General features: G+C 47.3%; 1 protein-coding gene across 1 annotated transcript in view; it reads right to left on the reverse strand.

Moving 5' to 3' along the window:
• Positions 1-6767: 6767 nt before the first annotated feature.
• The window catches only part of Slc5a11 (solute carrier family 5 member 11), a 54533-nt gene continuing 45877 nt past the window's right edge, over positions 6768-15423 (reverse strand). Inside the window, exons 11-16 of the mRNA XM_037210893.1 lie at positions 14888-14995; positions 14451-14601; positions 11471-11639; positions 9467-9682; positions 8698-8866; positions 6768-7084 (exon numbers count right to left, since the gene is read on the reverse strand). Coding sequence (XP_037066788.1) covers positions 6882-7084; positions 8698-8866; positions 9467-9682; positions 11471-11639; positions 14451-14601; positions 14888-14995 — 1016 coding nt within the window. The 3' untranslated portion in view covers positions 6768-6881. The remainder of the gene's footprint in view (positions 7085-8697; positions 8867-9466; positions 9683-11470; positions 11640-14450; positions 14602-14887; positions 14996-15423) is intronic.

Consider the following 15423-nt stretch of genomic DNA (forward strand, 5'->3'; position numbering starts at 1 on the left):
TTGTTTTTGTTTTTGTTTTTTTTTTTGGGTTTTTTGAGACAGGGTTTCTCTGTGTAGCTTTGCGCCTTTCCTGGAACTCCCTTTGGAGACCAGGCTGGCCTCATACTCACAGAGATCCCCCTGCCTCTGCCTCCCGAGTGCTGGGATCAAAGGCGTGCATCACCACCGCCCGGCTCCTCGACTTGTTTTGCGTTGGCTCAGTGGCTGCTTCATCCAGCAAGCCAAGGAGTCTCCATAGTGAGTCAGCTAACAAGACTGTCTTAAGTGTTTTTAATTCAGATGTATTTATTTTATGAGTGTGAGTGTTTGCCTGCTTGTGTTACCACATGTGTGCCTGATGCCCACAGAGGTCAGAAGACGGTATTGGGTCCCCTGGAACCGGAGTTCAATGTGAGCCACCATGTGGATTCTGAGACCCCAAACTGGACCTGTTACAAGCACAGGCGCTCCTAACTGCTGGCCGTCTCCCCAGCCCAGCAGGCTTTTTGTCATCACTTAGTATGTTCGTGTGTGTGTGCAGGTGAGTATTCAGGTGAGTGTGTGTGTGTGTGTGTGTGTGTGTGTGTGTGTGTGTGCAGGTGAGTGTGTTTGTGTGTGCAGGTGAGGGTTCAGATGTGTGTGTTTGTGTGCAGGTGAGCAGGTGTGTGTGTGTGTGTATGTGTGCAGGTGAGTGTTCAGGTGTGTGTTTGTGTGTACAGATAAGTGTTCAGGTGTGTGTGTGTGTGTGTATGTGTGTGTGTGTGTGTGTGTGCAGGTGAGTGTGTGTGTGTGCAGGTGAGTGTGGCCATGAAGACCAGAGAACAACTGACATTACTCAGGAGCAGTCCACCTGTTTATTAAGACGAGGTCCCACATTGGCCTGAAGCTCTCTGCATAGGCTGGGCTGGCTGGCCCGTGAGCCCCAGGGATCTGCTTGTCTCGCCTCCCCAGAATTTTTATTCAGGTTCTAGGGCTCAAACTCAGGTCAAGCACTATCTGAACAAAGCTGTCTCCTCAGCCCAGACAGTCATGCACAATCTAATCATTACACATAACACATAGCGGTGACATCCCAAGGCCATTGCCATAGTCTGGGGTTGACATGCAAGTCACAGGTTCTTCCCACATGCAAAGAAAGGGAATAAGGCAGAAAAGCACCACTGAACTTCATCCATCCACTGGTACATTAACGGTCACCACAAATGACACATGAGGCTGCATTTGAGAAGGGGAGTGCTTCATCAAGCTTGTTTCCATCCTTTCTACCTGAATCTATGTTCATTCCTTGTACACAAACTGCACTTGAGTGAGGAGAGAGAGAGAGAGAGAGAGAGAGAGAGAGAGAGAGAGAGAGAGAGAGAGAGAGAGAGAAGGAAGGAAGAGAAAGAAAGAAAGAAAGAAAGAAAGAAAGAAAGAAAGAAAGAAAGAAAGAAAGAAAGAAAGAAAGAAAGAAAGAAAGAAGGAAAGAAAGAGAAGAAAGAAGGAAAGAAAAATGTAGATAAATTGCTATTTGGTCTTATTAATAAAAACTCAGAGCCAGATATTGAGGTAAAAAGCTGAGAGATCAGAAAAGCAGAAAGAAGCCAGCCACGTTCTCACCACTTGGAGATCCTCTTTATTAGGTTGCACTGTAGCAGGAATCTTAAAAGTTCTTATTAATAAAATCAAACCTGAGGCCAGTTATTGGAGTGAACACTGGATGATCAGAGAGACAGAGCAAGCCACAGCTAACCTCACCTGGCCAACTTCTCAGCTGGTTTTGTTTCCTCAGACTGGAAGCTTCTGAGTCCTCATCCCAATGGCTCTCAGCTGAACTGCTGCTCGAAAGCCTGAAGCTTAACCAGCCAAATGCTTCTAGTTTCTGGTCTTCACGTCTTATATATCTTTCCTTTCTACCATCACTCCCTAGGGTTAAAGGCTCGCTTTCTGGGATTAAAGGCGTGTGTCACCATCCCTGGTTGTTTTTAATGTGGCCTTGAACTCACAGAGATCCAAAGGGATTTCTACCTCTGAAATGCTAGGATTAAAGGTATGAGTGCCGCCATTTTCTAGCCTTTGTATCTAGTAGCTGTTCTGTCTCTGACCCCAGATAAGTTTATTAGGGTGCACAATATTTTGGGGAACACAATACCACCACATTGCACAATATTGAGGGTCACAACATATCACCACACTTCCCCTTTTTTGTCTAAAACAAAAAATTTTAGAAAAAGTTATAACTAATATAAGAAACACTATATACAATAAGTACAACTATATACAATAGAAAAAAGCTCAAGTGGGTGGCCCGTGAGGAGGGATGGGTGTGAGGTGGCCCTAGGGAGATGAAGCTAGAGCGGCAGGTAGAGCTAGAGTTGGGAGATGAGACCAGAGTGGGAGATGGAATCAACCGGAGGAGGAATCAGAGGTGGTAAGACAGTGGGTGACAGAGATGGAGTCAGTGGGGGGTGAGGTCAGAGGAAGATGGAATCAGGAAGTAAAACCAGAGCAGAAGGAGGGGCTAGAGTAAGCGTTCGCTGCTCTTGCGGAGGACCAGGGTTGGGTTCCCAGTGCTCACATGACTGCTGACAACCATTTGAAACTCCAGTTTGTGGTTGAGGGGTTCTGAGCCCCTCTTGGGCTTGCGCAGGTGGTACACATATGTACGTGAGGCAAAACATTCGCATATATTAGAAAAAAAATCTTAAAAAAGTGCTAGGCTTGAGAAGCAGAGGCAACTGAATCTCTCTGAGTTCAAGGCCAGCCGGGGCTACAAAGCGAGTTCCAGGTGAGTCAGAGCCACACGGTGGGACCCTATCTCAGAAACAACAGCAACGTGCTAAGGAGAAGGGGTAGAAAATGGTGAGGCTGAGGCTGAGGCAGCAAAAGGCAAGGGAGGAGGCTGGTGAGGGCAGGAGGAGCTGGGCATGGAGGGCCTGTACCCGGAGTTTATCAACTTCCCAAGGAGAGAGCGGTGAAGAGCTGGGGAGAGAAGGTTTGTATTTTACATCTCCACAAGCCTATGTTGTAGAAGAAACAGACCTAGGTGGAGGTGAGACTGGCTGGGGAGACCCCTTTAGAACTGGTGCTGACATTGGCCCACGTTAAGGACAACGGGGAGTGGACAGTTGGGCACTTTTCTCAGGAGGCAGAAGTAGCATGATCTGGCTGATTCTGAGCCCTCCCCAGACTTGAGAGGTGACTGTAAGAGCAGCCCAGTTATAATGAGGACTTGGAAGGTCCCCTCCATGAGCTCTGACTACAGGTTACTACACTGGTGCAGGCACTGTAGCACGAACCTTAATAGGTCTTAATAAAAACAAATCCAAGGCCAGGTATGGGGTGAATGCTGGAAGATCAGAGAAGCAGAACAAGCCATAGCTTCCTCACCTCACCAATGCCTCAGCTGGTCTTATTTCCTCAGACTAAAAGCCTTTGAGTCCTCATGCAAATGGATCTCAGCTAGAGCTAACCAGGCTCTAGTTCCTGGTCCTCACGCCTTATATACCTTTCTGCTTCCAGTCATCACTTCCTGGGATTAAAGGCGTGAGTCACCACGTCTGACTGTTTCCAGTGTGGCTTTAAACTCACAGAGATCCGGATGGAGCTCTGCCTCCCAAGTGATAGAATTAAAGGTGTGAGTGCCACCATTTTCTGGCCTCAGTATCTAGTGGCTGTTCTGTTCTCTGACCCCAGATAAGTTTATTAGGGTGCACAATATTTTGGACAACACAATGTCACCACCACGTGTTCCATGGTACAAGGGACCTGGGCAGGAGTGAGAAGACAGGCTGGCTAAAGGTGATAGGTGGTAGCTAGAAGGGATGGAGCCAGGTTACATGTGTGTTCTAGAGGTTGCCATCCATTCACCCAGCAGATGCCATTCCAGACATCAGTATGACACCCTCTGCCTTCAAGCAATGTTCACTGCACTTGAGCAGTTAATTTAAATATCTGTGTGTGTGTGTGTGTGTGTGTGTGTGTGTGTGTGTGTGTGTGTGGTGTGTGTGTGATGACTGCTCATGTATGTAGATGTGCATCCAGAGGCCAATATCAGGTGTCTTCTTCAATTGCTTTTCCATCTCATGTTTTGAGATATAGTCTCTCACTGAACCCGAAACTCATTGACTGGACTAGGCTGGTTGGTTACCAAGCCCCAAGGATCCTCCTGTCTGCCTTTGTAGCAGACATATTATGATTATAGATGCACAACTGGCTTTTAAGGTGGGTGCTGGGACTGTGATCTCAGGTCCTCGTGTTTCTACAGAAGTGCTCTGCTGACTGAGCTCTCTTCCCAAGCCCTTGGTATATTTCAAATGCACAAGCCATGGGAGGGTGCTGAGTAAGGAAGGCTTTCTAGAAGTGATGTCTGTCCATGTCTAAATCCTAGAGTAGGATTTAGGTAGAAGAGAAAGAAGGGGTTGTTGTATTGGATATGGGTTTATTCGGGTCCATGGAAAGAAGACACAAAGACACTCTAAGCATAATTTTTAGCTTTTTTCCAGCTGCAGAGGGATCAGCCTCTGGCAGACTGACTCACTCGCTTAGCAAAGGGCTCCCCCTCCCCCAGACAGGGTTTCTCTGTGTAGCTTTGCCTTTCCTGGAACTCGCTTTGTAGACCAGGCTGGCCTCGAGCTCACAGAGATCCACCTGCCTCTGCCTCCTGAGTGCTGGGATTAAAGGCGTGCGCCACCACCGCCCAGCGCAAAGGGCCTTTTTATTGTCATACAGTTCACACCTTTAGCAAATCAATTTCCATATACCAACACCTCTTATCTAAGCTCCCCAAAGAGACAATGCCAAATGCAAATTCTCAGGAGACATCTCAGTTTGCCAGTCCTCCCCGAACCGAGTTCTACATAGGTGTTGCATTCTTAGGAAACTCTCAGACAAGATTTATATATTTCAGACGGAAGGTACCAGAGACAAAAGGTAGCCGTCACAAAAGGCAGATTAAAGCTAGGTGCTAACACTCGGGAATCAAGCCAGCTGCATAACTCCGCGGGAACTCCCCTGACAAGGAATAGTTGAGGCTGCTGAGATAAGGGTGGGGTCAAAGACCTATTTACTCAATATCTGATCACCCTCCTGAGGCCCCTTACACCGCCTACAGTAGAAACAGAGAGGAGAGTGGGAGTGTGGCTCTGCTTAGACTCCCAAGGGAGAGTGATAGGAGTTGAAACTGGAAGGAGTCCTGGTCAACCAGACTTGCCCTCTGCCTGAGGCAGCACAGTGGGCAGAAGAGAGGTGCGGTGGCCGGTCAGCAGGCTGGTGACAGCCATTCAGGAGAGACATGTGACAGCTGTGATAACTGCACCCCCCCCATCCCCAGGAAACTTATTTTGACTCCAACCAGAGGCAGTAGAGGTCTCTGGGGTCAGGACTGCAGTGAGTACAGGACTCTAGTGGAAGTCCTTGTGCCCCCCATTCCCTCCTTTGGCTCCTGGAGAGGAAGACTGACTGTTCCTTGGACTTAACCCTTGAGTCCTTTTGCCTCCCAAGTCATCTTGGACTCTTGCCAGGATCCAGCTTTATGGGTCTGGCTAGGAATTGTGTAAGCAACAAGTTCCCCACGTGCCCTTCTGGGAGGGCTTAGGGAGCCTTTTGTCCAGACCATGACTGCTGTTTGGATTAGTGTTAAAGGTACGCACTGACTAATAACTCCCATTGGACCAGCCAGTCCCTGTCGCCATGGCTATCACCTAGAAACACACTGAATGAGTAGGTGGCCAAGTGACTCCTGTTTTCCTTTGAAATCCCTGGAAATTAGAGTCTCAGGAGAGTTGGGTGGGGCCTGTAAGTAGCTCCACCCATGGTCTCTTTATATTAGGTCTGGACAGCTTGTGTCCAGGGATACCTCAGAGGTGGCATTGCCCTTAGCTGTCCTGTACACAGCAAATACCAATCTGAATCATTCCATCAGAGCCCAGAAGAGAGAAGCTGCAGGAGAAGGCCCCACACAGAACAAGGTCCTGGACATTCCTGGCCCCCAACCAGAGGCTTCATGTAGATGGATCTTTCCAGCTGTCTGGTGACAAGGCTCTTCCTGTGGAATTAAGAAGCCAACTTTTCAAGCCAGAATGTTTGAGAAAGATTTATTTTTTTTATTTTTGTACATGTGTGTGTCCGTGTCCGTGTCCGTGTCCGTGTGTGTGTGTGTGTGTGTGTGTGTGTGTGTGTGTGTGCGCGCGCGCGCACATACATGCAAATGCATTGGAGTGGCCACATGAAGGTGTTGGATCCCTAGAGCTGGAGTTACTGGAGGATCCTGGGAATCAATCTGGTCCTCTGCAGGAGCAGCAAAGAGCTCCTAACTTCTGAGACGTCTCTCCAGTCACTAAGCTAAAATTCAAGAAGTGCACACAGTTACCTCATTTTTTTCCCTTTTTTTTTTTTTTTTTTTTTTTTTAATTTTGAGGCAGGGTTTCATGCAGCCCAGGCAGGCTGGCCTTGACCCTAAACTCCTGTTCCTCTTGCCTCTACCTCCCAGGTGCTGGGATTACAGAGGTGCACCACTGTTCAGGTGTTTTTCGTTTTTGTTTTGTTTCTTGTTTGAGATAGAGTCTTGTTATGTAGCCCAAACTGACCTCAAACTTGGAATCCTAATTCAGAAAGGGCTGGGGTTACAGACATGTGCCACCACGCAGCCCCTGAGTGTTAGTGCCCGAGGTTTCAGGGCACTGCACACAGACAGGTGTGTTTCCCACAAACTCTAAGCAGGATAAGTACCACAGTGGGAAAAGCTCCAGGGCCAGCCGTTCCTTTCAAGAAGAAAACGCCGATGGGCTCGTCAGCGATACCTCTGAAGCTTTATGCTAAACAAACACAGGCTTTATTATCATTTTGTTTTCTGTTGTTAAAAAAAAAAAAAAACAAGGCACTGAAAACACACAGAGAGCTTGGATTCCCCGGACTCCCCCGCGTTAGGCAAAGTAGCCCCAGAGGAAGATGGCGCAGCTGATACACACAAGGCAGTTGACGTCCAGCACGGTTTTCACCAGGGGTTTCTCCTCCAAGGAAACTATCACAGGTTCTGCTTTGCTTGGGGGCTCCTCTTTGTCCTTTTCCATTCCACAGAGCCACAGCATAGCCTTCAGCACCCTGGACTGTTTGGGGGACACATCCTCTAAAAAGAACCCAGCAAAGGAAGGTCACACTGAGCTGCCTGTCCTCAGGAGGAAGAAGAGGATCGACAACATGTGTTCGTGCACTGAGATATGGAATCCGTGTTCTTCTGCTGGAAGGCATAGTCAGCCTCCCGTGTTTGGAGGTTTAACCAAACATGAGCAGGAGAATTCAGAGGAGTACAGACTTGTTCATCATCCGTCCCTAAACAATACAGCGTAACTTCCACAGCACTGACCTTGTATGGGGTGTTTAGAGATGAGTTCAAGTACACAGGATGTACACATGGTATATGCAAATGCTGCGGCATTTGTGGGTGCACATGTGTGTGAGTGTAGATGTATTGCCTGCACGTGAGCCAGAGGACAGCCTCGAAGGTCATTCTTCTAGAGTTGGGTTCCTTTTTTTTTTTTTTTTTTTTTGAGACACCTTCTCACTGGCCTGGAACTCAGCAAGTATGTTAGGTTGACTGGCAGATGAGCCCCAGTGATTTTTTTTTTGGGGGGTGGGGAGTGCCTGGCTCCACCTTCCAGGTGCACATGCCACCGTGACCCTGTAGTTTGGTTTTTTTTTTTAAACATGAGTTCTGGGCATCAAATTCAGATCTTGATGCTCTCAAGGCGAGCACTTTACTGACCGCTGTCTTCCCAGCCCCTGCTTTGCGTTTCATACAAGGGGCTTGAACATCTACACTTTTGAGGACCCCTGTGGTCCTGGGATCAGATTCTCTCAGGCACTGAGGAACAACTAAATCCACTAGTACCTAAAGTCTAGAAGATTATCACTGTCTTCCGATGAAGAAATCAAGGCTCACACCAACTTTAGCAAAGCCACATGGCAGGTACGTAGTGGCTGAGTTGGGCTTAGGACCCAGCTCTGTTCTCTGTATCACAACGCCTTCCTTCGGAGAGGAGGAAGGACTTGGGGCACTTTTGGGCAATGCTATTTCTCTCTGTGGAGCTCAGGCTGCACACCCAGAAGCTTACACCTGAGTGAGGGGAAGTCTGTTTACAACATAGAAAATGATGGCAATGTCTTCACCTCTGCAAAGAAAATCTATGACCTGGAGTTTCCTGTTTGCTAGGCTGAGTGGCCGAGCATGCATAAGGCCCTTGGTTCAATCCCTAGCATTGGAAGAAAAAAAAAGAGAAGTTCAAGAAAAAAATATTAGTGGAGTTTCTTACCTTGAGTTGACATAGGTTAGTATCCATGATATTTTTTTTAAATGATAACCTGAATCTTCATAACATGGAGATAACTTTGCCATGTCAACATGGAAGCCTGGTGTTGCCAGATTTTCCCATTGTTCAAGAGATGGAAATTTAGGATCTCATGTGAAATATCCACATTTTAAAATGTTAACTCACATTTTATAAGTGAGCTAAACTGAAAGAAGTGATTTGAAGATTACTGTAGTCTCCGGCCTATGGTGTAGGTTTGCGTGAAGTCTTGGTAGGCTCTGGGTTTGCTGTTCATGTGTCTCTGGGGAGTCCCCTCTGGTGGGTGGGGAAGGCCAGGCATCAGAGCCAGGGGATGCTGAAATTCTGGCATAATCTCCCTTGAACGCATAATGGTTCCTAAGCTCTACTATAACCAAGACCAGAGGCAACTCACGGCTATGGGCTTTGCTCTTATTTTCTTCAATTGTCTCCAACTGAATGCTGGTGCTGGTGGCCTCTGTAGTCCCATTCTGAGGAAGGGTTGTAGTCAGGGGGTTTGCCAGTGGCACTGGGTCCTTCCGGACCACAGGCTCATGACGAGTAAACCAAGTCAGGCGGCTGACCTGAGAAGCAGAGGCAATGTGAGATTCAGATGGAAGCTGCCATTTTTTTCCTCCCTTCCCCCAACCCAGCAACCAACTCAGCTTTTATATTGGACATCAACTGCTCATGGTGTGCCTTCTCCTTTAAGCAGCTTCAATTCCCTCCACCCCTCAGAACCAATGGTTGTACCTTTTTCTTGCTCCCCTGTCCTCCGATAGCCCTCCTCTCATTGGTATCTGACTGTCCTAGCCCTAGGGTACTGTGTGAGCCATAGACTGGCCCTTCAGCTCAGCCTTTCTTCTGGTTCAAGAGCAAGGTTGCACCTGAGCTGATTGGAGCTGCTAAGAACCAGGATCAGTACTGCTTATGGCTTTACTTAATGGCAGCTTAAAAAAAAAAAAAAAAAAAAGGTAGGGGGCACAGCCCTAGGAACTCCTTGGCCAGAATTGAAGCAGAAATGAGAAATGGAGTCTAATGGTCTTCTCTGAATTCTGCATCGACATGTCCCCAAAGCCCCACTCTGGACTTTCTGAACATTCAATTATCTTGCTCAAGCCCGGAGTCCCCATTCTGTCACTTTTGGTGTGTCTCAGAGGCTGTGCCTGTCAACCCAAATGTACCATCTCTTTGGAGGGTTTTTCTGTGAACCAGCTCACGGTGATCACAGTGATGAGGGTGGCAGAAGACAGAATCATGGAGAAGTAGAGATAGTGGACATCCTTCACCACAGCTGGGCGCTCATCGGGCTGGTCACACCGAGGCTGCACGTAGATAAAGTCCAGGACCAGCCTGACCAATCCTAGCAGCAGGCCCAAGATCAGACCTGAGAAAGCACCCTGCAAACCAGAGTAAAGCCATCTTAGGGACGCCAAGGGCACCAAAACTTCAAGAAGCCATTTCAAGAGCTTGTCTTTCTTATGATGCTCACTATATTGCAAAGATGTGGAGCTATATACCTTTTCAACTTCTACAAATACAGTCAGCCTTTGGTATCCTAAAGGGTCAGGACCCATAGATAATAAAGTCCACAGCTGCTCAAGTCCCTTGTATAGAATGGCATAGTGTTTGCATGTGGCCTATGCGTATCCACTTATATAATTTAAATCGTCTTTAGATACATATAATTTTCATATAATACCCAGTGCAATGTGAATATTATGTAAATAGTCAGTGCACTATATTATTTAGAGCAGTAGTTCTCAACCTTCCTAATACTGTGACCCTTTAATACAATTCCTCATGTTGTGGTGACCATAAAATTTCATTATTTCATTTCATTGCTACTTCATAACTATTTTTTGCTATTGTTATGAATTTTAATGTAAATATCTGTTTTCTGATGGGCTTGGGCAACCCCTGTGAAAGGGTCAATTGACTCCCAAAGGGGTCATCACCCATAGGTTGAGAACCATTTATTTAGAGGTTAACATCAGAAAAAAAAAAATGTCTGTATTTGCTCAGTAGGGACACAACTTTTTTTCTTTCAAATATTTTTATTCCGCTGTTGGTTGAATCTGGTTGAACTCACAGATGCAGATGCCCAACTATAATGAACTGATTACATATGACACACTCACTCCTTTCTATCTTGGCTTCTCTATTACTAGCAAGAGTGTGTCATGAAGCCAAGTATGGTGGTTTAAAACCTGTAACACCCATACTCAGGAAGATTGTGGGTTTGAGGTCAACCTGAGTGTGGTAGTTTTGTCAACTTGACAGGACTTAGAATCACTTGAGAAAGGAAGCTCAGTGAGGAACTGTCTTGACCAGGTTTGTCTGTGGGTCTGTCTGTAGGATTGTCTTGAAGTAGGAAGACTCATCTTGAAAGTGCAGCACATTTCCTGGTCTGGGGCCCAGGGCTGTATTAGAGCAGGGGGCTAGCTGGACACTCAGCATGTGTACATCATCTTCTCTGTGGTGGTTTGAATGAAAATGGCCCCATAGGCTCATAGGGAGTGGCACTATTGGGAGGTATAGCCTTGTTGGAGTAGGTGTGCCATCGTTGGAGGAAGTGTGTCACTGGGGGCAGGCTTTGAGGTCTCAGATGCTCAAGCCAGGCCCAGTGTCTCACAGTCTCTTCCTGCTGCCTGCAGATTCGGATATAGAACTCTCAGCTACCTCTCCAGCACCATGTCTGCCTGTGTGCCACCATGCTTCCCACCATGATGACAATGGACTAAACCTCTGAACTGTAAGCCAGTTCCCAATGAAATGTTTTCCTTTACAAGAGTTGCTGTGGTCATGGTGTCTCTTCACACCAGTAGAAACCCTCAGACACTTCCTACTCTTGACTGGATGTGATGTGACTGCCTGCTTCAAGTGCTTGCTATCTTGACTATACCATAGTAATGGACTGTGACCTGGAATTGCAAGCTCATGTAGACTCTTTCTCCTCTAAGTTGCTTTTTTGCCAGGATGTTTTAACACAGAAACATCGGAGAATGCCCATCACATCTTTTCAAAAGCCTGACGGCCCCTTCCTGCGTGTTCCCACACAGAGCTCGTTCTCCCTAGTGACTCTAGAGTCTAGCCCACACAGGCAGATCCCTGCCAGACCATTTCCCGCCATTTCTCCCAATGTTCATTGGCAGCACCTGGGTATTGTGTTGCCGATCCAGATTTACCTTTTCATTGGTACGCTTCCAGAAACATCCCATAATGAAGACCACAGCCACTGGTGGCTGTAGGTAAGAGCTGATGGATTGGATGTAGATGAAAAGCTGGCCTCCCTGGCTGGCCTGCACCACAGGGATCCAGAGGATGGAGACCAGCACCAGCACAAGCACAAACACCCTGTAAGGAGAAAGGGCAACATAGCTTTCTCCTCTGAACGCCTGCTTTCCTCCCTTTATTGTGCGGTTTCACTGAGCTGTAAGTTACATGAGACCCATCAGTCCTAAGTATACGATCCAGTATCCTTCACTGAATCTGCAGAGTCGTGCAACCCAAAGGACCATTGACATTGAGCACGCCCATCATGCCAAAATGTTCCCTCCCAGCATTTACAGTTTATTCCTGCTGCCTCTGAGTAGTCACCAATGTGCTTGCCCCCTCTGTGTTCACCTTTCCTGGAGCTCCCTACAAATGCTCTCTCTGCCATACAGAATGTGACCTTCAGCTGCTGACTCAGCTGCATATTGGTCTTTGAGGTCCATAGAAGGGGTAATATATATCCATATTTCATACTCCCTTCCTTTTCTGAGACAGGGACTGTCTGTGTAGCTCAGGCTGACTTTGAATATATGATCCTCCTGCCTCTGCCTCCCAAGAGCTGGGATTACATGCATTGCTAACTCACCAGGATATTTCATTGATTAAAAAAAAAAATTATTGGGGCTGGGGAGATGGCTTGGTGGTTAAAACATTGGCTGCTCTTCCAGAGGACCTGGGTTCAAGTTCCAGCTCCCACATGGCAATTCACAACTGTCTGTACCTACAGTTCCAGGGGATCCAATGCCCTCTTTTGGCCTCCAAGGGCACCAGGCACACACATGGTGCACAGACATACATGCAGACCAAACAGTCATGCACAGTAAATAAATCTTTAAAATTCTTATTTTGAGCCAGGCATTGGTGGCACACTCTTTAATCCCAGCACTCAGGAGGCAGAGGCAAAAAAACAAAATCTTACTTTGTAGAGGGCATTCAGGGTGGATGGCCCTCACGTGGAGGTCAGAGAACTTATGGGTTCTCTTCTTCCATCAGGTGGTGCCTGGGAATCAAACTCAGGTCATCAAACTTGGTAGTAAACACCCTCACCAGCTGAGCCAGCTCACCGGACCATTTCATTGCTTCTGAAAAGTGCTGTATCATGAACACACCGTTTCTTCCCATTGCTTATCTTCCATCAGTTGATGACAGAATTTCTGCCCTCTTCTTTGCAACTGTAAACGACTTGTATAAACATCTGTATCCGGGTCTTTGGACATATGTTCTCATTTCTCGGAGTGCAAACTGTCGAATCATCAAGTAAGTTTATGCCTAATGTTTTGAGGAACTGTAGGACTGGTTTTTAAAGAGAATCATTCAGGGTCCCATCTGTACTGTATAGGAGTTCTAGTCTCTCCACTTTCTTGTCTCTTTTTGTTTAAAACAATTTTTTTTTTTTGAAACAGGGCCTCACTATGTATCTTAGACTGGCCTAGAACCTGCTGTATAGTCCAGGCTGGTTTCACAGTCAAGGTCTTCCTGCATCAGCTTCCCAAGCGCTGGGGTGATAGGCATGCACCACTGTGTCTGGCTGTTACTGGCATTCTAGTGGGGTGAAGGGGTACCTTATGTAATAAATGATGCTGAGCATCTTGTCACAGGCTTGCAGCCATTTCTACACCTTCATTGGTGAAATGTCCATTCTGCTGTGTTGGTGGTTGGTAACATTATGTTCCAAGAGTTCTTTACATTTTCTAGACTACACATTCTTCAGCATGTAATGTGGGCTGCAAATATTTTTTTCCAATCTGTGGCACATCTTTAGATCTCTTTAATGGTGTCTTCTCAAGTGGTCAAGTGCAGCGCATCTGGCTTTTCCTTTAGTGGGTTAACATTGAGGGTCATGTCTAAGCACTCTTTCCCTGGACGATGGCTGAGACATCCCTCTACATGCATCTTTTTGACTGACAGGGCCCCAAGGAGCAGCTTTTTTGTGTCTATTTTCATCATATTTTCATGATGCTCATTTCTGCTCTCCTACTAGACTTCAGGACTTTGCAGGAGTCTTGGAATAGAAATCAGTCCCCCACACTCCAGAAACCTGCCCCCTGCCCCCATCTTACCCAGCTACCTCCTACCATCCCCCAGATCCCAACCCAGACTGGTGCTTCCCATCTGAATGTCTAGGTCTCCTGATTCCCAGTTGGAACACTCATCAGGGCTTTAATTGCCTGCTTGTCTTCTCCTTCCCCCGCTTCCAGCACCATGCCAACAGATGCACTTCATTTTTTTTTTTTTTTTTTTTTTTTTTTTTTTTTTTTTTTTTTTTTTTTTTTTTGGTTTTTCGAGACAGGGTTTTTCTGTGTAGCTTTGCGTCTTTCCTGGAACTTGGTAGCCCAGGCTGGCCTTGAACTCACAGAGATCCGCCTGGCTCTGCCTCCCGAGTGCTGGGATTAAAGGCATGCGCCACCACAGCCCGGCAGTCGCACTTCTTTTAGTGCTGTGTTCCACTACCAGAGGACTGATTTTAAATACTGGAACCTTTTTAAAGTACGGGTTTTTTGTTTTGTTTTGTTTTTTGTTTGTTTTTGGTTTTTCTGAGACAGGGTTTCTCTGTATAGTTTTGTGCCTTTCCTGGATCTTGCTCTGTAGCCCAGGCTGGCGTCGAACTCACAGAGATCCGCCTGCCTCTGCCTCCCGAGTGCTGGGATTAAAGGCGTACACCACCACCGCCCGGCTCTAAAAGTACTGTTTTAAGTCCTGGACCACAGCAGGTGTTCACAGGACATCTCTTGAATGAGTGACTAACTCATGCAGAGAGCCTGCTCCTCGTTGTCAACAGCAGAGGCTGAGCAAGCTTGGGCACATTGGCTTTGCCTGTCTGTGAGCTCAATTCCCTCCTTGCTAGGTGTCTGGGCTTTTCACTTCCCACAGTCCTACTCTCTATGGCCTTACCTGCCCACAATCATGAGCTCCCTTTCAGATGCCCATGGCCGGATGTGGGTCCACAGGTCCATGGTGAAGATGGTGCTGGCGCTGTTAAAGATGGAGGTGAGGGAGGACATGAGAGCCGCCACCATCACAGCCATCATGAGCCCACGGAGTCCTGGGGGCAGAAGGGAGGTCTATAGGCCTTGGGCTTTCTCCTGACAGTGTCTGCCTTCTCTTGTGTCCCTGTCACCCCAGGCCTAAAGCTAGCTGATCCCGATGGTTCAGCTCTGAGGTAGACCCTCTGGTGGGGTAGTCAGACAAGACCTTGTGAACCTCCCAAATTCTGGCCTTTGGGGTGCCCATAGCTCTTACATTTTGTCCCTACCTCAGATCAGCACCCAGGCACTATCCTCTTTTCTAGGTGGTCCAGGAGACTAAGTATAGGGGTGAGGGGACATTACCTGTGGGCAAAAGTTCCAGCACAAGTTTAGGATATGCGATGTCTGAACAGCCAGAGGGATTGCTACAGACCTGCTGGCAGATGTCGGGATGAGCACAGGCCACTTGATCTATGGAGGAAATGTAAGGCCAGAGTGAGGCAGATAGGCCCTGAGCCCGGGCCTGGCTAAAGTTGTGCCAGAACCAGGCCGGCACCAAAAGAAGGGTCTATGAGCTTATAGCTGAGAGAAATAGAAAAGAGCCTCCACTCCTTCAGCTTTCTGAGCTCCTGCTGCCCATCTGTAGAACTGGGTGATGACATAACTATCTCCTAACATTAGCATGACTGCTGTCTGAAACCGCACTGCTAAGAAACTGTTCCATAAGGTTAGAACGACGGGGCTGGCAAGATGTTTTGGTCAGTGCTGACAAGGCTGACAATCTGATCCCCAGATCCCATGTAGTGGAAGGAGAGAACCAAAGCCCATGTGTTGTCTCTGACCTCTGCTCAAATTCCATGATGCATGCGCGCGTGCACACACACACACACACACACACA

Source organism: Peromyscus leucopus, chromosome 1 (genome assembly GCF_004664715.2).
Source record: "Peromyscus leucopus breed LL Stock chromosome 1, UCI_PerLeu_2.1, whole genome shotgun sequence".
In the NCBI taxonomy this organism is placed as follows: Eukaryota; Metazoa; Chordata; class Mammalia; order Rodentia; family Cricetidae; genus Peromyscus; species Peromyscus leucopus.